The 20,710-nt window shown below is 47.4% G+C and overlaps 1 protein-coding gene across 3 annotated transcripts; it reads right to left on the bottom strand.

The window, feature by feature from the left end:
• Nucleotides 1-381: 381 nt before the first annotated feature.
• LOC146356282 (uncharacterized) lies at nucleotides 382-13,221 on the bottom strand. 3 transcript variants are annotated; one of them, XM_084831303.1, is made up of 3 exons: nucleotides 12,776-13,221; nucleotides 12,099-12,217; nucleotides 382-10,727 (listed from the first exon to the last, which is right to left on the bottom strand). In XM_084831303.1, exons 2-3 carry the CDS (start codon nucleotides 12,127-12,129, stop codon nucleotides 8,281-8,283), a joined length of 2,478 nt encoding a protein of 825 aa, XP_084687429.1. In that variant the 5' UTR covers nucleotides 12,130-12,217; nucleotides 12,776-13,221; the 3' UTR covers nucleotides 382-8,280. The 3 variants fall into 3 exon arrangements, with proteins under 3 accessions (XP_084687429.1, XP_084687430.1, XP_084687428.1); XM_084831304.1 differs by having other exon boundaries at nucleotides 13,130-13,220; XM_084831302.1 differs by having other exon boundaries at nucleotides 12,099-12,845; nucleotides 13,130-13,193.
• Between the last annotated feature and the right edge of the window lie 7,489 nt (nucleotides 13,222-20,710).

Raw genomic sequence — 20,710 nt, 5'->3', positions numbered from 1 at the left:
CTCAGAGCAGCAAGCTTTCCCCAGTTTGGTCTCTCTTTTTCTCCAGCCTTGCTGCAGTTCTCTTTTTACCCCCCCCTCCTTCTCATTATCAGTTGTGGAAATTAATACCACAGTTGTATCCGAGGAGGAAAAGCACACACACATCTATGCCTAGTGAAATCAAGTGGGAAATAGACCAGAAATTAATTCATGTTATTGTCCGAGACAACATTTGGAGGGTAACCTAGGTTTCGGTTCACCATGGAAAACACAGAGGAAAGGGGAGAATATTGAGGATGTTAAAGTTAAAAGAAGCAGCTAATTGGTCTTGGCCCCTGATTATCTCCCCAGTTTCTGCCCTGAATTCCTAATAGGATTTTCTTTTTTCTTTTTTTCCCAAGCAGCTGATGAGCAGGACAGCGAGAATGATAGGGAGCCCTCGGAGGTTTCATTAGGCACAACCAAGAACGAAGTGGAAAAAGAGACATTTGAAAATCAAAGGAGACCAAAACGGCACAAGGGAAACCAATCTAAGAATGGGAAGAAGTCCTCTGCCTCTCAGGGTGATGACATCCATGAACTCCTGATTCCACAAGAAGATTTCCAAAGAAAGAGAGGGATAAAGTGTCCTGTGTGTGGGAAAATATTCAGATATAAATCAGACTTCAGTAGACATCGCATAATCCACACAGGGGAGAAACCATATAAATGTGTGGAGTGCGAAAAGAGCTTCAGCGACAGTGGAACTCTTACTGCACATCTCCGTACCCACACGGGGGAGAAACCGTATCAATGTATGGAGTGTGGAATAAGCTTCAACCGTAGCGGAAGCCTTAAGAGACACCAGAGAACCCACACGGGGGAGAAACCCTATAAATGCCTGGAGTGTGGGAAAAGCTTCGGGCAGAAATCCATCCTTACCACGCATCAAGCGACCCACACAGGGGAGAAACCCTATAAATGTATGGAGTGTGGGAAAAGCTACAGCCGTAATGGAAGCCTTCACAGACACCAAAGAAACCACACAGAGGAATCCTACATCTGTGTGGGGTGTGGAAAGAGCTTCAGTCAGAGTCAACACTTTACTACACATCTGAGTTACTACACAGGGGAGCAACCATATAAATGCATAGAGTGTGAAAGGAGACAGAGTCAGCACCTTACTTTAGTATATGTCAAAGAACCCACGCAAGATAGAAACCATGTAAATGTATGGCATGTAGAATGAGCGTTCGTATCAACAGGAACCTTACGTCACATCAAAGAGCCCACACAGGGGGAGAAACCATTGAGATAGATGGAGAACAGAAAGGCAGAGTCAACATCTTACTCGACATTAACATTTCCACACAGGGGAGAAACAATATCCATGTGTGGGGTTTGGCAAGAGCTTCAGCAATAGCGGAAATTGGGCAATTGTCTCTGCCCAGTTTCCAGAAGTTGCCTCTGCCTGATTTTGGGGGACCCCCCTTCCCCTCAGCAGCACACCAGATCTCATCCTATTCAGAAAGGTCCCCTGGCGCTTGGTCTAATGTTTGTGGGGGAGGAGGGGGCGGGGAAGTCAGCTTGCAGGAGGGAATCCATCCCCATCACATGCACCTAGCCCTCGATCCAATCCTATGGGTTTGTATCCAGTGTTAGTCTAACTTAAGTCCCACTCATTTCAATGGGTTGTCTCTATGTAGGACTAACATTGGATACAACCTAACATGTTGGGAGCCGCCTTGCAAGGCATAATGGCCTATAAATGCTGACATTTAAAATAAATAAAATTAAAAATAAATAAGAACCCATACTGGAATGAAAAGATATAATGTATGGAATGCAAAAGAGAGAGCACAGCTGTCATAGAGACTAATGAAAAATATGGGTCTTGTCTTTCAACGTTGTCCTGCTCACCTCTTCCCCTAATCTCCTGCTGTCAGAGGTGGGTGATCAGTGTCCCCCTAGACCTCACTAGGATTAAAAGAAGAACAACTCCTTAGATAAGGCGGAGTCAGTAAAGAATGTTTGTGAAATTAGCAGTGATCTTCCTGTAAGAAGGAAATAAATTGTCTTGTTTGAAGCTAAATGGTGTTGGAATGAACAGGGTTGAAAGCGGTTAATGGTAAACCTAACTTAGGAAATGTATAACTCAAAATATAACATGTAAACATTACCTTCGGTCAGCCTTTCCCAACCTGGTTCCCTCCAGATGTTTTGGACTACAACTCCCTATAATTTCCCCAGCCAGCTTTGCTGAGGAATTAAATATAGTGAGGGCTGGGGGATTATGGGAATAGTAGTCCAGCACATCTGGAGCGCACCAGGTTGGAGGAAGCTGCTTAGGTCACAACTTGTTAATGTTCAATAATAGTGTTAGGCGTTCCACTGTTAAAAATGCTATAGATTAAACATCTCTGTTCTGTGGTTTTTGTTTAGTTGTGAGAAAATGTATATACAAACGCATGCTCAGAAATGGGGCAGGGTGCAGAAGGACTGTACACCTCACTTGCTCTGGTTCTGAGACAGCTTTTGTCAGCTGTCACAAGCTTTTGAAAGTCAGATTTAACTTCCACAGTAGGGTTGTTGTGTTTTGCTCCTCATGTTGTGTATTAACTCACACTTGTTATGTCCAAAGGAAAAGTAAAATAGAATTTTTCTCTGTCTTTCGCATCTGTGGTATGAATTAAATGTCGATACGATATCTCTGCCAGGCCCCTGGGTTTTGGTGTATTCTCTTCATAGGAGCAACAATACTTCTGCGGGTGCAGTCCTACAACTCCCAGCATTCCCCAGCCAGCATGGAATGGAATGCTGGGAGCTGTAGGTCTTTTTTCTGTCTAAAATGCATAGGATTGTGCTCTACATTTCCCGAACAAATGAAAATTAATCTAAGGCTGCCTGTAGGATGCCTCTTGGCAAACTCTCCCCAGTCACCACAGGACAGAGTCCAATCTGTTTTCCCTTCCCTCCCTTTTACACCAAGCAGGTGGTCTGAATGAATAACTGGCTTGCCGAAAGCTGGGGTGGGGATTATCCTTCAGATGTCCGAAACATAAAGGCAAAGCCCAGATTCCAAATTAAAAGGCTTAGGGTTCAATCCTGTGCATGTTTAGACAGCAAAAAGCCCTACAATGCCCAACATTCCCCAGCCAGCTTTCTCCAGTCTGGTTGTTCTAACACAGCATTCTAACACAGGTTGTTCTAACACAATACCCTGCAAAATACCCTCCGAGTTTGGGGGCGGCCGCCTATCCTGAGAGGATTGCGCCCTTAGCAGGACTGGGGGAATGACTCTGCTTTCCTTCTCATCTCCCTCAGTTCAGGGCTGCTGGTGATGAGGGAGGAGATGCCTTCATGAGGGAGGTCTTCAGCAGGGCTAGTGAAATGGCCCTGTTCTCCCTTTCATAAACCAATTAATGTCAACCGATCAGGCATGTAGTTAAGATTTCCCAAGATCTGAACCTGTTTCTGGGGAATTTGTTTGCCTGGGTGTGTTTTGTTCAACCTGCCAAATCCAAATCTATGTGTACTGCTTCTTAGCTTTGACCTTCAAAAAGGTGGCACCCAAGACGTGCTCCTTCCCAGCATAAACTTGCCCATGAAGCCAAGATGAAGAGATCTGGAGATCTAGAAAGCTTAGACATTTTTGGTGACCTTTTGGTCAGCCTAGTAACGGTACTACCTTAATACGGATTTTTCTTATGAATAGGGCTACCTTTGCTTTCCCTCCTACCCTCCAAGTTCAAAGAGGATCATGCAATAATCATAAAAAACCAAGAGGCTCTTTGGGCCCAACTTTGCAGCCTCTTGCAGGGTATTCCTCTTCACCATGAGCAGAATTCTGCGGTCATCCACTTTAGTTGTCTTCTGTGGTCTGCCAGGCCTTTTGCTGTTGCTGAGCTTGCCAGTTAATTCCTTCTTTTTCAGGATGTTCCAAACTGTTGTGTTGGCCACTCCCAATGCTTTTGCTATCTCTCTGATGGGTTTATGTTGTTTCATCAGCCTAATGATGGCCTCCCTCGCTCACATGGACACCTCTTTGGACCTCATGTTGGGGGTTCCAGTGAACAGCTACCAAATGCAAATGTAACACTCAGAACCACCTCCAGGCCTTTTATCTGCTTGATTGGTCATGGGGCACCAAGGAAACAGGCCACACCTGGCCGTGCAGCTGCTTGTCAGCCATTCCTTCCATTACTTATGAGCCACCAACGATGGGTGTGTGTGTATGCCACTGGCTGCACTTCCTGAATGGTTAGTGCCCCACTTTTGTGCAACCCCTTGAATTACAGCTGAAAGTCCTGACTTCACTCCCATCTGGGTGTGTCTCCTTTCAACTTCAATGTGGTGGTGTACGGAGGCCAACTGCCAAAACAGTTATCCTAGCTCCAATATTTCTGGCCTTGTATATTAGAAGGAAGAGGGTGCCCTGTGCCCTTTGCCTCAGGCAGAAAAATATCTTGGGTTTGGCCAGTATAAACCCCCAAACCTACACAGTGCTGTCAGCACAGTAAGACTGTGAGAAGTCCCCCAGAAGGGTGCCTGCAATGTGCTATACGTGGGGCTGCCCTTGAAGATGACTCAGAAGCTTCAATTGGTGCAGAATAGAACAGATAACTTTTTTTACTGGTATGGCAAGGTTTAATCACTGGGGCATTAGATCAGGTGGCTCCAAAACACCCTCTCCCCCTGAACAGGGCTCGGACTGCACCATGGTTCAGTCCGCAGTTACGAGCTCTGAAACAGGAGGTGGGATGGCAAGAGCGCCAGTGGCGGGAGTCTCGCTCCAAAGACGATCAGACACGGGCTAGAGCTGTATCTTCAGCCTATCACGTGGCGGTGAAGGCAGCAAAAAAGGAATATTGTGCTGCCTCTATCGCGTCTGCAGAGTGCTGTCCAAGGAGGCTGTTCCAAGTGGTCCGGAGCCTGGTCAGTCCAGTTGCTCCGGAACCGCTGGAGCATTCTAAGGCCTCCTCTGAGGCTTTGGCAAGGCACTTTGCAGATAAAATTGATCGGATTAGGAGTGGTATTCCATGCGCTGTGGACACAGTTAGTGAGCAGGAGGCGGTCTGTGGCACAGCGGTTTTGTGGGATCGGTTCCAGCTTCTTCCTCCTGATGAAGTGGACGAGGAACTTTCATCTGTAAGGCCGACCACCTGCTTACTTGATCCTTGCCCATCTTGGCTCATTATGAGCTGCAGAGAGAGGTTGGGTGAGGGGATCAAGGCGGTGGTGAACACCTCCCTTGAGGAGGGAGTGATGCCATCAGCCCTCAAAGAGGCAGTGATAAGACCACTCTTAAAGAAGCCCTCCTTGGATCCCCAAGTTCTGAACAACTTTCGCCCAGTCTCGAATCTGCCATTTTGGGGCAAGGTGCTTGAGCGGGTGGTGGCGATACAGTTGAAGGCACACTTGGAAGAAGCCGATTATCTAGATCCATTTCAGTCGGGCTTCAGGCCTGGGCATGGGACAGAAATGGCCTTGGTCGCCCTGGTGGATGATATGAGGAGGGCTCTGGATAGGGGCGAATGCTCCTTCCTTGTTCTCCTCGACCTCTCGGCAGCTTTTGATACTGTTGACCACGGTATCCTTCTGGACTGCCTGGAGGGCTTGGGCATTGGAGACACCGTATTACGGTGGTTCCGGTCCTTCCTCTCCGGCAGGTACCAGAGGGTAGCACTGGGAGAGGAGGTTTCGGACCCGTGGCTGCTCACGTGTGGGGTGCCACAGGGTTCCATCTTCTCCCCGATGCTATTTAACATCTATGTGAAGCTGCTGGGGGCTATCATCAGCAGGTTTGGGGTGCGGTGTCATCAGTATGCGGATGACACACAGCTCTACCTCTCGTTCAAATCTTCACCAAGGTTGGCCGTAGAATCCCTGTGCAAATGTCTGGAGACGGTGAGTGGCTGGATGGGGAGGAATAAGCTGAAGCTGAACCCTGACAAGAATGAGGTACTTTTAGTGGGAGACAAGAGGAGGTTGGGGGATGTTGACTTGGTGTTGAATGGGACATGGCTACCCTCGAAAGACCAGGTCCACAGCCTGGGGGTCATTTTAGACTCCCAGCTGTCCATGGAGGCTCAGGTGTCAGCTGTGAGCCGGACAGCGCTGCACCAACTCCATCTGATACGGTGGCTGCGCCCCTACCTTCCCGACCATCTGCTCCCATCAGTAGTACATGCCCTGATCTCCTCTCGTTTAGACTACTGTAATGCGCTCTACGTGGGGTTACCCTTGAAGACAGTTCGGAAGCTGCAGCTGGTACAGAACGCGGCGGCTCGCCTGATTAAAGGCAGCCGCCAGCGAGATCGCATCACTCCAGTGCTGAAGGAGCTGCACTGGCTACCAGTTGTTTTCCGGGCCAAATTCAAGGTGTTGGTTTTGACCTTTAAACCCCTATATAGCTCCGACCCAGCCTATCTCAAGGAGCGCCTCCAGCAGCACCAGACAGGCCGCTTAACAAGATCAACCTCGGATGGCCTTCTCTCTGTCCCATCAGGCAGGACAGCTAGACTGGTGGGGACGAGGGAGAGGGCCTTTTCTGTGGTGGCCTTCTCTCTGTCCCATCAGGCAGGACAGCTAGACTGGTGGGGACGAGGGAGAGGGCCTTTTCTGTGGTGGCCCCCTCTGTGGAACTCCCTCCGTAGGGAACTCTGCCATGCCCCCCCTTTAATGAGCTTCCGCCATGCATTAAAAACATGGTTGTTCAGGCAGACATTTGGGGTGGGCTAGGGTAATTTTAGAAATGTGATGTTTTTAATGTTGAATTTTATTGTGTACATTGTTTTTATTGTTGTACATCGCCCAGAGTGGCTGGGTGACCGGCCAGATGGGCAATAAATTTAATAAATAAATAAATAAATAAAAATTATTTGCATGTCCAATGTGGCTGCCTGCTCACTTGGGGGCCCAATTCAAGGTGCTGGTACTCACTTTTAAAGCCATAAATGAATTCAGACCCAAAGAGGTTAAAGGGCAGCTATTCCTGTACCAGGTGCCCCATTGATACATCACAGGCTTCTGTAAGTGGAGGAGGGTGGAGATGTGATTTCCACCACTTTCGCCTTTCTTCTTTGCTCCTTTCCACCACCTCCCACACTATGCAAGAGGATCATCCAACAATCTAGAAGAGATTTAGGAGGGAGCAGGGGAGGGAAGGATCTGTGAAAATCAACTCTGCCACTCCCCCAGATCAAAAAGCCTTCTGCCAATGGAGAATGCAGTTGGATAGAAGCAGATGGAAACAGATAATTATTATTCTAATCATGAACCTGTCTGGTGAATACTCATTCCAAGTCCTTTCCACACACCAGGCATTCATATGGTTTCTCAGATGTAGAACAGTATAGAGTGTATTGAATTAGTCCGAAAACCTTATCAAAGAGAACAAGGTAAATGCATTTACAATTCTACATACAAATAAACATAGATCCACATCATATTAAAAGAGAAAAAAATAAAATACATTTTAAAATGCCTCATGAAATTATACATAGGACAGCATTTAATATTTGGGCTTTAATAAACAAGACTAAGAACCAAGATTAAAAGGTTTCTAAAAGCAATAAAACTGAAAAATTGAGGAGATGCATGTCAACACGCTTTATGTTCTCAAAGCTCAGAATTGCCACCATAGTTAAGTGAGATGGATTCCAAATATCTCTTTCAAAGGCTGGAATCCTTTACTGCAAAGGAAGCTACTCTTTAAGTTACATACTGATTAGTTCCTTGTAGTAGGGCTTAATTTTTCTCTCATATTCCAGTATTTCATTTTCTTTAATAAAGGCTCTGTACATTCAGTTGCAACTCCACCCGCCATTATAGTCTATGCATTTCAATGATTTCTCTTCCATGCAGGCTATTTGATTTGCACTTAGGTTTCTACTCACTAAAGTGCATTTCCACAGTCTGTGTGTGTGTGTGTGTGTGTGTTTGTGACATATAACCACGCAAACACACGTGCATAACTTTTTGATCTATTGCAGAAGATCTTACTAGAAACAGAACATTCCTTGGGCTTTCCCCAAAGTGAATCCTCTGATGTCTGTTAAAGCCAATTTTATGAAAACAGCCTTTGCAATATGAGGAGCATTTCTACTGATTCTCCCCTCACATATATTATTTAATGTGATGTAACCATAGAAGAGTAGGGTTGGAAGGGGCCTATAAGACCATCGAGTCCAACCCCCTGCTCAATGCAGGAATCGCCTCATGGATTAAAGCTGAACCATGTAAATCATTTGTACTGCGAACCTTCTTTGATGGGAAATAAGACGCATGCTCTGCCTCAAGCTCCCATTAATCTCCAAACACTTAAATAGCCGCTCCTGTCTCGACCCTGTAAATGGAGTCAAATAGCTCTATGGGAGGTGTTAACAAAGGGAAAGTCTGGGGAACATTGGGAGCCTGTATTCTGGCTGACCCTGGTTCAGCAGGTGCAGCTGAGTAAGCCTCACTAGTAATCACAGCTGGGTCTTCCTTCTCATAAGTAGACCCTTGTTCCCGAGTAGGCCCTTCCTCATGATTACACCCTGGGCGAAAAGGTCTTCTGGGAGTCAGGTGAGCTCTCCCACCATGGCTCTGAGTATCCCACCTGATACACTGCCATTGGTGCTCTCCTGAGACGTGGGAGGTGAGAGGAGAGTCTGGAATCAAGGCTGGGTTTGAGATAGGGTTGAAGGGGTTGTGAGGAACCTCAGATGAGGCATTGCTGTCACAGGATCCCTCAGGCTGCCCCAGGTCCACTGTGGGAGAAGGCTGTTCTGGGGTATCAGATTCCTCCTCTTCCGAAGAGGTCTCTATGTGAGTTTTTTGATGTGCAGTAAGGTATTCCCTTCGATTGAAGCCCTTTCCACACTCCAGGCATTTAAATGGCTTCTCTCCTGTGTGAGTTCTTTGATGTAAAGAAACGTATGCCATTCGACTGAAGCGCTTTCCACATACCAGGCATTTAAATGGTTTCTCCCCCGTGTGAGTTCTTTGATGTAATGTAAGAGTTTGTCTCAGCCGGAAGCTCTTTCCACACTCCAAGCATTTGTATGGTTTCTCCCCCGTGTGAGTTATTTGATGTAAAGAAAGGTATGCCTTCCGACTGAAGCTCTTTCCACACTCCAAGCATTTAAATGGTTTCTCCCCTGTGTGAGTGGTTTGGTGTAATATAAGAGACGGTTTCAGACTGAAGCTCTTTCCACACTCCAAGCATTTGTACGGTTTCTCCCCTGTGTGAATTCTCTGATGGCAATTAAGGGCACTACTCTGGCAGAATCTCTTTCCACACTCCAAGCACTGATATGGTTTCTCTCCTGTGTGAATGCTCTGATGGGAATTAAGGGCATACTTCCGTCTAAAGCTCTTTCCACACTCCAGGCATTTATATAGTTTTTCCCCAATGTGAATTATTTCATGCGCTCTCAGGGCACAGCTCTGCCTAAAGCTCTTTCCACACTGTAGGCATGTAAATGGTTTCTCTCCTGTGTGAGTTCTCTCATGACTAGTAAGGCTATGCCTGCGATTGAAGCTCTTTCCACACTGCAAACATTCAAACGGTTTCTCTCCTGTGTGATTTCTCTGATGTGCAGTAAGGCTATCCTTCCGCCTGAACCTCTTTCCACACTCCAGACATTTAAATGGGTTTTCTCCTGTGTGAATTCTCTGATGACTAGTAAAGCTTTGCCTGTGAATGAAGCTTTTCCCACACTGCAAACATTCAAATGGTTTCTGTCCTGTGTGAATTATCTGATGTGAAACAAGGGCATATTTCTGTCTAAAGCTCTCTCCACACTCCAGGCATTTAAACGGGTTCTCTTCTGCGTGAATTCTCTGATGACTAGTAAGGCTTGGCTTGAGACGGAAACTCTTTCCACACTGCAAGCATTCAAATGGTTTCTCTCCTGTGTGAATTCTCTGATGAGAAGTAAGGTCATACTTCCGGCTGAAGCTCTTTCCACATTCCAGGCATTTATATGGTTTTTCCCCTGTGTGAATTCTTTGATGAGAAATGAGAGTTGAGTTCTGTCTGAAGCTCATTCCGCACTGCAGACATTTATATGGTTTCTCATCTGTGTGTGTTCTTTGATGGGAATTAAGGAGAGAGGCCTGACTGAAGCTCTTTCCACACTCCAGACATTTATATGGTTTCTCCTCTGTGTGAGTTTTTTGATGGGAATTAAGGATTGAGGCTTGCCTGAAGCTCTTTCCACACTCCAGACATTTAAATGGTTTTTCGCCGGTGTGAGTTCTTTGATGAACTTGAAGGGCACCACGCTGGGAGAAACTCCTTCCGCACTCCAAGCATTTGAATGGTTTCTCCCCTGAGTGAATTCTTTGATGGATAGTAAGTGCCCCTTTTTGACTAAATGCTTTCCCACACTCCAGACAGTTGAATGGTTTCTCCCCTGTGTGTGTTCTTTGATGAGATATAAGAACTCTACTCTGCCTGAAACTCTTTCCACACTCAAGGCATTTATATCGTCTCTCCGCTCCGTCGCTTTCCCCCTGATCATCAAGGGTTGACTTATGAGCAAACGTTCTTCTGCCCACAGGGCATTTTTTAGCTCTCTTTTCTTCTGCTGTTTTTTGTTGTGTCATAATTGCATGGAGATCAGCATCCAGACATTTATTCCTCTCTTTATTTCTTTTGTTTCCCTCCAGCTTGTTCACCCAGTCTCGATTCCCAACATTTTCTTCCGCATCTGGCCACTTATAGCTTTCCTCAGACACTTGATGTGCTCTTTCATTTGTTTTCTCCCACACATCCCCAGCTGAAACAAAGTGGGAAACAGAATGTGAATGCAGAGAAGAAAGGCAACTGCAAACCAGGGAATCCTCTTGATGTTCCTTAGAAGGGAACACCTCAGTTCTCTAAACCTAAGCAAACCTTATCTGAACAAGTAACATCAAGACCACCATGGCTGCCCAAGAAAATTTAAAGGAAACCATGAAGGCATCAGTCCCAGCGGCGTTCATTTTAAAAGTTATACATTGCCCTCCCCCCTTGAAGAAATCAGGCATGAGAAATAAAGACGTTAACAGGGACATTCAAACAGGCATCTTCCAGTTCATTTTAGCTGAGCTCAGGAAGAAGAAATGGAGGAAGTGGACCTCCTCATTCCCCCCTCAATGCAGCAGGGCTGGAATACACTATCTTGGAGAAGTGCTGCCAGCCAGTGTCAACTGCCAGTCTGGTCCCAAATTGTTCAGGGCTTTAAAGGTGATAACTGACACTTCAGTTTGAGTTTGGATGCTCTGCGTGAAAGAAGTCCTGGGTTGAGCCCCTGGCATCTCCAGCTTGGACTAGGAAATAATTGTGCCTGAAATGCTGGAGAGCCACTGCCAGTCACAGAATAGAATAGTTGTAGGGTTGGAAAGGGCCTATAAGACCATCGAGTCCAACATCACTGTTGACAATACTGGGTTAGCTGAACCAATGGACTGACTCAGTGTTTTCCAGCCATTCCTGTGCTTGTAGTAAACATCAATTCATATTGGGAGTAATGTGCTCCGAACAGTGGATTCCTGACACCAGCCTGTCAGCCACGATCTGCACCAGCTGCAGTATATGAACCCTCCTTGGGGGCAGCCCCACATAAAGCCCAGTGCAGTAGGCCAACCTTAACATTGGCAAGGCATGTGGAACAGTGTCAAAGAGCTCTGAGGAGGGAGTTGCTGTCAGAAATGCAAAAGAGAACTAGAGATATTTCGAGAACTAAAAGCTTCAAAACTCAGTCTGTTCTGAGGGACACAGAAGTGAATCCTGAAAATCCCCCAGCTGTCTCAGAAAGCCCCATTATTTTTAGGTAAGACAGAGTTTGATATGTCTAAGGTCCTAACTGAAAGGAAGCCCCAACCTAGAAAGAAATCCACTTAGACCATCCCACTATTTCCAGATGACAGCCTCCTCTTACAGCTCCGGCATGGGAGCCATCCCACAGTTAGGGGTTCCCCTCGCTGCAAATCCAAGCTCTCCTAACTCCTTTCCAGGCTGGAAAAAAATAGCACAGGGAGGCTAGGCTACAATGGTCCAGGGAGACTAACTAGCTACATCCTTCCTCTCTGGACAAATCCTTTCTGGCAAGGAATGGGAATAACAGGAACGAGCCTTTCAGCCTGTCTCAAGGAAAAGGGATCCTCACCGAGAGAGGCCATGTGCCCCAAATTCTCCATCACAACACTGTTGTACAGATACTCCTGGCTTGGATCCAGCAGAGCTGATTCCTCCTTAGTGAAACACACAACCACCTCCTCAAAGGCACTGCAAAATGAAAGGGGAGGGGATAATGTCTTTCTCATCACGAAAAATACAAGTAGTCGTGTTACTTAATTTATTTACTATGCAGATTTATATGCCGCTTTCCGTGGGCTATAAAAACAGCTTACAGAAATGAGAAACATGGAAAACATAATAATAAAAGCACATTTAACTCATCACTAGTCAGCCAACACCATACTGGCTGGGTCACCCTTTAGGGAAATCTGGCATGAAGCGCTGGGCCTGGAGCAGAGGTCTAAGACCAAGCCTGAAGAGGCCTGCCTCATGTCAACGGGGAGCGTGTGCCAGAGGGCCGCTGCTGAGACACCAAGTGCTCTGTTACAGGGACTCCTGAGGCGAACCTCAGGAGCATGCGGCACAGTCAGAGGTTCTCTTCCTCTTCATCGCTTAGAAAAATTAAAACACAATAAACAATACCGGTAAAACAAGATCTTCGTTAGTCCTCATAAAAGAAAAAACCCTCTACGCCGTGGCCATGCTGGCTGGGGATTATGGGAATGGTGGTCCAACACATTTGGGGAAAGGCTGAACAGCACAGACCTCCTCCTCCAAGGTGCTCCTTCCCTTCTTTTTCCTTTCCTTTTGTTCTGTGGCGCTCTTCCTCCTCTCCCTGCACAACCAAGGAAGAGGGCTTGCTCCGCACCAAGCCTCCCCGCGACGCCCTCTCCATACCCCGCCCCTGCCCCACAGGGCCTGGCTGGATCTCGAGTGGATCGTGCCACAGCAGCCGGACAAATCTCTGGGCCCCATCTGGCGGCCGGACTGCCAAGCCCCCGAAAGACCACCTACGGCTCCGAAGGGGGAACTGGGGGGGCTTTGCTCTTCCCCGCAACCCTCCCCGCAGGCCAAACACTGCTGCCTCCTTCCTCCTCCTCGGCCCCGGCAAGCCATCACCTCTTTGCCCCGTCCTCTCCTCGGCCCGGCCGCCCCTCCTCGCAGGGAGCCCACCAGGGCGACGTCCCTTCCTAGAATACAAAGGCGGGGAGCACTTCCGAGCCTCTTCCCGCCCTCCCCAATTGTGGACCTTCCTGCCACTCTAGGAACCAGAGCTCGGTCCTTTTAACTCTTGGCGGACTGAAGGACAGAAGCTCGGCTGCCTCCCTTATTTATTTCATTTATTCATTACATTTATATCCCGCCTTTTTTCCTCTTGCAAGGAACCCAAGGCGGCTTACATTATCCTCCTCCTCTCCATTTTATCCTCACAACAACAACCCTGTGAGGTGGGTTGGGCTGAGAGGCTGTGACTGGCCCAAAGTCACCCAGCGAGCTTCCATGGCCGAGTGGGGACTAGAACCCGGATTTCCTGACTCCCAGTCCAGCACTCTAACCACTACACCACACTGGCTGTCTGGATCTCCCTTCCAGCTGCCTCCCTTCACTGAAGCTTTTGCGCGGGTTCTGTGGGCTCTTTCGGGGCTGCGGCTCTTCACTCGGGGGAGGCCGGGAGGGAAGCCGCACTCGGCCTGCAGGGGAGGTGGGCAGCCGGCTGGGCTTCTCCTCCTTACCTAGGGAGGCGGTGGGCTCTCCCACACTGGAGGCGTTCAAGATGAGGCTGGACAGCCATCCGTCAGGGATGCTCTGACTTGGATTCCTGCAGTGAGCAGGGGGTTGGACTCCACGGTCTTATAGGCCCCTTCCAACCCTGCTATTCTAGGATTCTGTAACTGAGGCTGCAGCTGTACTTCCATCAGTACATTCCCTTCCTTAACTGGCCAGCCCCAGGTGTTATAGAAATTTTAAAAATAACTGTTTTGAATATGTGGTTTTATTCTTGCACATTCTTATCTTTTATCTTTTATTGTTCACTGCTCTGGAAGCTGTGTAGATGTGGAGCGGATTCCAGCATTGAGCAGGGTTTGGACTCGATGGTCTTATAGGACCCTTCCAACCCTTCTATTCTATAGCGCTCTTCAAGGAGTTGAAAGGCTGTCACAGAGAGGAAGGCCAGGATCTCTCCTCAATCATCCCAGAATGCAGGACACAGAATCATGGGCTCAAGTCACAGGAAGCCAGATTCCGGCTGAACATCAGGAAAAACGTCCTGACTGTTAGAGCAATACGGCAATGGCACCCATGACCTAGGGAGGTGGTGGGCTCTCCCACACTGGAGGCATGCAAGACGAGGCCGGACAGCCATCTGTCGGGGATGCTCTGATTTGGATTCCCGCACTGAGCAGGGGGTTGGACTCGATGGTCTTATGGGCCCCTTCCAACCCTACTGTTCTGATTCTCCTGAACAGAAGCAACAGAGGGAAGAGATTCGCCAGGAACCCCTTTGCTTCACTTCAGCCTCCCCTCCCCCCGCACCTGGCTCCCTCCAGTTGTGTTAGACTATAATTCCCATCATTCACAACCAGTGTGGGCATTGAGCATGCTAGCTGGGCATGATGGGAATTGCAGTCCAACACATCTGGAGGACACCATCGTGACAGGGTGGGCTGAGTTACGTTTTTACATCCCAGCTTCCTTCCCTGGAATCTCCCAGTGTCAAAGCTTCAGTGAAGGGAAGCAGCTGGAAGGGGGGCAGCCCAGCTTCTGCCCCTCAGTCCTCCAGAGGTTAAATTAACTGAGTTCCTAGAGAGGCAGGAAGTTCCTCAATGGGGGGGGTGCGGGGAGAGGCACAGGAAGCGAAATCTGCCTGGTGAGGCTTCTTGGCTGGAGGCAAACGGGGACAGAAGCTGGAGCAAATGGTCTTGCTTAATCGGAGTGGGGCAGAAAACAAAGGGACTCCGTGAAAGAGGAGATCCGTGCTGGTTGCACGCCAACCTAGCACCCTCCAAATGTGCTGGACTACAACTCCCACAATCCCCAGCCAGCATGGCCAATGGGAGTTGGAGTCCAACACATCTGGAGGGCACCAGTTTGCGGAAGGCAACGTGCCTGACGTATTCCACCCCTGGACCAGTATTCACAATGACCCTGTGAGGCTGGGATCTCCCTCTCGGGTACAGCGCTCGGCCAGCGGCCTTCAAGGCTGGTGACCCCCGCAGCCTGGCCTCCCCCTGCTGGCTGCTTGTGAAGGGAGAGGGCCATGTGTGTCACGGTGAAAAATGTAACATGATGCGAAATACATAATGGTTTTTCCAGCGGAGTGTTTCTGGGGGAACATATTAGCACGAAGAGTCAACGTTCGCTGACTAATAGTAAATACTGACAACCTCAGGAAAATTTTGCGAATACTTGAAAGTGTTTCTGGGGGGACATATTACTGTGAAAAATCAATAATTCCTAACTGTTGACATTTGTAAATGCTGATAACCTCAGGAAAATTTTGCAAATACTTCAAATTAGAGGTACATTTAGCTCCAGGCAAACAGGTGAGATATCAGTGACTCTTCAGTGTTCACGGTTCTATTTCTGTATTTTGGACATTCCCAGAATGAGTATGGGCTTCACCCAGCTTGGAGCTGTGAAGGCAGAGAAACACTTTTTCTTTGTTTTCCCACATACGTATAAATTCCTCTGAAGAAGACTGTATATTGCAGAAACACATTGAGTATATTAACTCAAGTCAATATGTTCTGTTTCTTCAAGGCTCGGTTGTGTATGTCTTTAATTCACCAAACGTTAGCACGATCGACACAAAAGGCAGATCCAGAAATACTAACCAGTCTAGTTTCATGAGCTCCCATTGGGGAGACATGCACAGGACAGCCTGAATGCTTCTTTTTTGGTTATAGGCTCAAAGGAGCTTTACTGCTTTTCTTTGGCTTCTATAGCAGCAAGATGTCAGGGCTGCCGGCAAAGATGTCATGGGCAGATTCCGCTAGTTTGCTCCCATGAACCCTTTAAATCACATCTGAAAATACCCAAGTATCCCTCCCTATCTTCTCCTTTCAGAGGGAGAATTGCTTCGATCTCTACATGGATATGGAGGTCAGACCACGCCAGCCATAAAGCAGAAGGAGCTGGGGTATAATCTTGCCTAGCACTGCATGAGAGGATAAGTTCAAATAAGGGCATTAAAACAAAGAGAGCTACCATATACCATGGGCCCATCTAGCCCAGTACTGTCAACAGCTCTCCAGGGTTTCAGGCAGGAGTTTTTGCAGCCCTACTTCAAGATGCTGGGGACTGAACCTGGGGTCTTCCGTATGCAAAGCAGCTGCTTTACCCCTGAGCTGTGGCCTTACTACCTTTAGGAGTGGGCTCTGCTGGATCCAGGGTAGGGGGTCCTCTGTACAAGAAAGACATGATGGAAGATTAGAGACACGTAGCCTCTGTCGGTGAGGATACCTTTCCCCTTCCTTCTGAGAGGCTGAAAGGCTGATTCCTGGTCATGTTTTTCCCATTACTTGGCAATCAGGATGTGGCCAAAGAGGATCTATGTGGCTAGTATATCTGCCTGGGCCATTCTGGCTAACCTGGGCCTTCCTGTGTTATGTTTTAAGAACATAAGAAGAGCCATGCTGGATCAGACCTTTTGATAACCTTTTCCTCCAGGAATTTGTCCAGCCCCCTTTTAAAGCCATTTAAACTGGTGGCCATCACTACATCCAGTGGTAGCAAATTCCATAGCTTAACTCTGCACTGTGTGAAAAAGTCCTTCCTTTTATCTGTCCTGAAACACCCACCAATCAGCTCATAGGATGACCCCTTCAGGTTCTAGTGTTTTGAGAGAGGGAGAAAAATGTCTCCCTATCCACATTCTCCACACCATGCATAATTTTGTACACCTCTATCCTGTCTCCCCTTACCCTCCTTTTTTCCAAGCTAAACAATCTCAGCTGTTGTAACCTCTTGTAGGAGAGATGTTCCAGCCCCTTGATCGTTTTGTTGCCCTTGTCTGCACTTTTTCCAGCTCTGCAATATCTTTTTTTAGGTGTGGTGAGCAGAACTGGACACAGTATTCCAAGTGTGGTTCCACCATAGATTTGTATAAGGCCAGTATGGTATTGGCAGTTTTATTCTCAATTCCTTTTCTAATTATGCCTAGCATGGAGTTTGCCTTTTTTACAGCGGCCGCACACTGGGTTGACATCTTCATCAAGCTGTCCACCACAACCCCAAGATCTCTTTCGTGGTCGGTCTCCGCTAGCTCAGATCCCATCAGGTTATACTTGGGATTTTTTGCCCCAGCGTGCATCACTTTACACTTGCTTACATTGAACCGCATTTGCCATTTAGATGCCCATTCTCCCAGTTTGGAGAGGTTTGTTTTAACCACCCTAAATAAATGGGTGTCATCGGCAAACTTGGCCACTTCACTGCTCACTCCTAATTCCGGATCATTTATGATCAGATTGAAAAGCATTGGTCCCAATACAGATCCTTGTGGCACCCCACTATTTACTTCCTCTATTGGGAGAATTTCCCATTTATTCCTAGTCTCCGGTCACTCTTCTTTAACCAGTTACTGATCCATAAGAGGACCTGTCCTCTTATTCCATGACTGCTAAATTTTCTCAGGAGTCTTTGGTGAGGGACTTTGCCAAAAGCCTTTTGGAAGTGCAAGTAAACAATGTCTACCAGAACACCCTGTCTACATTTTTATTGACACTGTCAAAGAACTCTAAAAGGTTAGTGAAGCAGGACTTGCCTTTGTGACTTGCCTGCAATGGCTGAATGGCGGTACTTGCAACTGCAACATTTCTTAGAATCTAGGCTTGGCCCAGCTGCTTTTACAGCTTCAGCATCTATCGGAAACACTCCTTGAGGCTGATCAGTCATATCGACCCATGATCCATGTTTAGAAATACCATGAGGAGATTTGGAGCCAAGTGCTGTCAGTATGCTGCAGAGACACAGCTCTGTCTCCCTGTGACATCTGAATCAGAAGAGGCTGTGCAAGTCCTGGATCAGTGCCTAGACCCAGTAATGGGCTGGATGAAGGCCAATAAACTGAAGCTGGATCTTGGCAAGACGGAAGCCCTCTGGGTGAGTGGTTCCCAGGTCTGGGAGAGAGGCTCATTGCCTATTCTGGATGGGGTTCCACTCCCCTTGAAAGAACAGGTTTGTAGACTGGGGGTACTTAGTTCCATCACTGTTGCTGGTGGCCTGAGCAGCTCAGAGTACCTTTTATTTATTATTTATTATTGCATTTATATCCCGCCTTTTTTCCTCTTGCAAGGCACCCAAGGTGGCTTACATTATCCTCCTCCTCTCCATTTTATCCTCACAACAACAACCCTGTGAGGTAGGTTGGGCTGAGAGTGTGTGACTGGCCCAAAGTCACCCAGTGAGCTTCCATGGCCGAGTGGGGACTAGAACCCGGATCTCCCAGCTCCCAGTCCAACACTCTTGCCACTACACCACACTGGCTCTCAGCTTCAGCTGGCTCATCACCTACACCCTCTCCTAGGCTTGGCCACAGTGGTAGAGGCACTAGCAACCTCAAGGCTGGATTACTGCAATGCACTCTATATGGGGCTGCCCTTAAGGCTGCTCCGGAGGGTGGAACTAGTGTACACTGCAGCAGCTCAGCTGTTGCCAGGAGCTGCCCGAGAGGGAACTTCACTTACTGCCGATTTGCTACTTGAACCATGTATAAGGTTTTGGTACTCGTGTATAAAGCCGTAAACAACTTGGGACCAGGATAACTGAGAGAGCACCTCCTTCTTTACCAACCTGCCCCATCACTGAGGCCATCAGAGGGCATGCTCCTGGTGGTTCCACATGGACTATGGCTGGATTGGTGTCTACCCAGAGAAGAGTCTTCAGTGCAGTGGCCCCCTTTCTATAGACCTCCCTGTCTGCTGAGGTCAGGCAGGTGCCAATACTTTGTTTCCTGCACCTGATGAAAACATCCTTATTTCAGGAAGCCTTCCGTAACTGACCAGCTACAATTTTTAGAGGTGTTCCGTTTTTAAAAATAACAATTTTTAACATTTATTTATTTATTTCATTTCTATTCCACCCAATAGCTGAAGCTCTCTGGGGTTTTATTCTTCTATCCTCTTATTTTTTTTTTATCTTTTAGTGTTCACTGCTCCCAAATCTGTGTAGATATGGATCGGTATGTAAATGTTGTAAATAAAATAAAATGAAATATGAATAATTGGTGAATAAACATGATACACAGGGTCTTACCAGGAATAGGGAACTGGTGGGACGATCAATGGATCACCACTTTAGCATCTGATTCTGAAGCAACTATGGAGCTCAGGTTCTGCTGTATTTAGAAAAAAATCTTCTGTGTGCATGGGATCCAGCAGTATCTCTTATTAATAAAGGGATTGTCTAAGTCAGCTGATTGCTGGAGGTGTAACACAGCAAATGCTTCTTTTAACTGTATGTCTGGGCAGTGCCCAGTGGTTGCTTCTTTTTGGGAGGAGGCTTCGGATGACTTTAAAAGGGGGTTAGCCTTTCCTCCAGGAATTTGTCTCTCAATGGCCACTAGTCCTGATGGATATATACTACATTCCAGTATCAGAACCAGTATGCCTATGTACACCAGTTGCTGGGGAACATGGGCAGGAGGGTGCTGTTGCGCTCATGCCTTGCTTGTGGGTTCCTGGTCGATAGCTGGTTGGCCACTGTGTGAACGGAATGCTGGACTAGATGGACCCTTGGTCTGATCCAGCAGGGCTCTTCTTATGTTCTTATCTTATTATACAGATAAACCTTGCATTGCAGCACTCTTTAATATCTACAGATGTAAATGCCCTCTTAAATTATCTACCCGCTTCCTGGAAGTTAATGCACAGTCAGTGCAAATGGACTCTCCACCTCCTTTTAAATGCTCACCTCCTTCAATGCAATGGACCGAGGACCTAACAATACTTTCAACATTTGAACAGGTGGTGTACAGATGCCACTTGCACATACGTACTTCTGTGGATAATACTTAGCCCTATTTTCATATCTGTATTTCATCTGCATGGATTGAAACTGAGGTATTCAAATCTAGGTAGCATTCTTTTCCTTTTGCTTTCTTGTTATTTCACAGCAAAATGTAATTAAAAACAGATACACTGGCAGTGGGGTAGCATTCTCCACAGCACTTGAGGGCAGCAGGCTAGTTTATGGGCTGCAGGCCAAGCCATGGGGCCCATACAAGCCATGGGACCCATACAGAGTCCTCCAAGAAAGGAGAATGGGGGAGGGCTGAGCAGGAATGGGGTTTGTGCTTCTGTTGCTGCAGGAGGCGGGGGAAATTAGTCTGTGTCAATTCCCTTTAGCTCTCATTCCAGGCTCCTCCTTCATCTCCAGACACAAACCCTCAAACCTCAGTATTGTGACTTGTGTAACTTTCCTCTCACTATTCTCTTTCCCTCTCACAGGCATTAGGAGGTGTGAAAATGTATTTCAGTCCCCATTTAATTGGGGGGAAATGTCTTTACTGTCTTATAACAAGACTTTTCCCCACCTGGCTCCCTCCAGGAGTGTTGGACTGCAGTTCCAATTACGCCCAGCCAGCGGGGCCAATGGTAGTAGTAGTCCAACACATCTGGAGGGAGGCAGGTGTAATAACTGGAAAGCTGCAAGTCCTTTAGTAGCAGCAGAGTAGTCTGAACAAGCTTACCTGAGCCA

This window comes from Heloderma suspectum, chromosome 2 (genome assembly GCF_057233095.1).
Source record: "Heloderma suspectum isolate Gila_16-S chromosome 2, 16-S_ref, whole genome shotgun sequence".
NCBI lineage: Eukaryota > Metazoa > Chordata > Lepidosauria > Squamata > Helodermatidae > Heloderma > Heloderma suspectum.
The sequence above is the reverse complement of the archived record's forward strand: the minus strand, read 5'-3'. Positions and strand labels throughout refer to the sequence as shown.

Excerpts from the sequence above, each read along its gene's own strand:
- LOC146356282 (XM_084831302.1), bottom strand. The coding sequence starts at position 12,255 with ATGAGAAAGACATTATCCCCTCCCCTTTCATTTTGCAGTGCCTTTGAG. Across the intron at positions 10,728-12,098 it reads GGGGCACATGGCCTCTCTCG|CTGGGGATGTGTGGGAGAAA; the intron begins GTGAGGATCCCT and ends ACTTTGTTTCAG.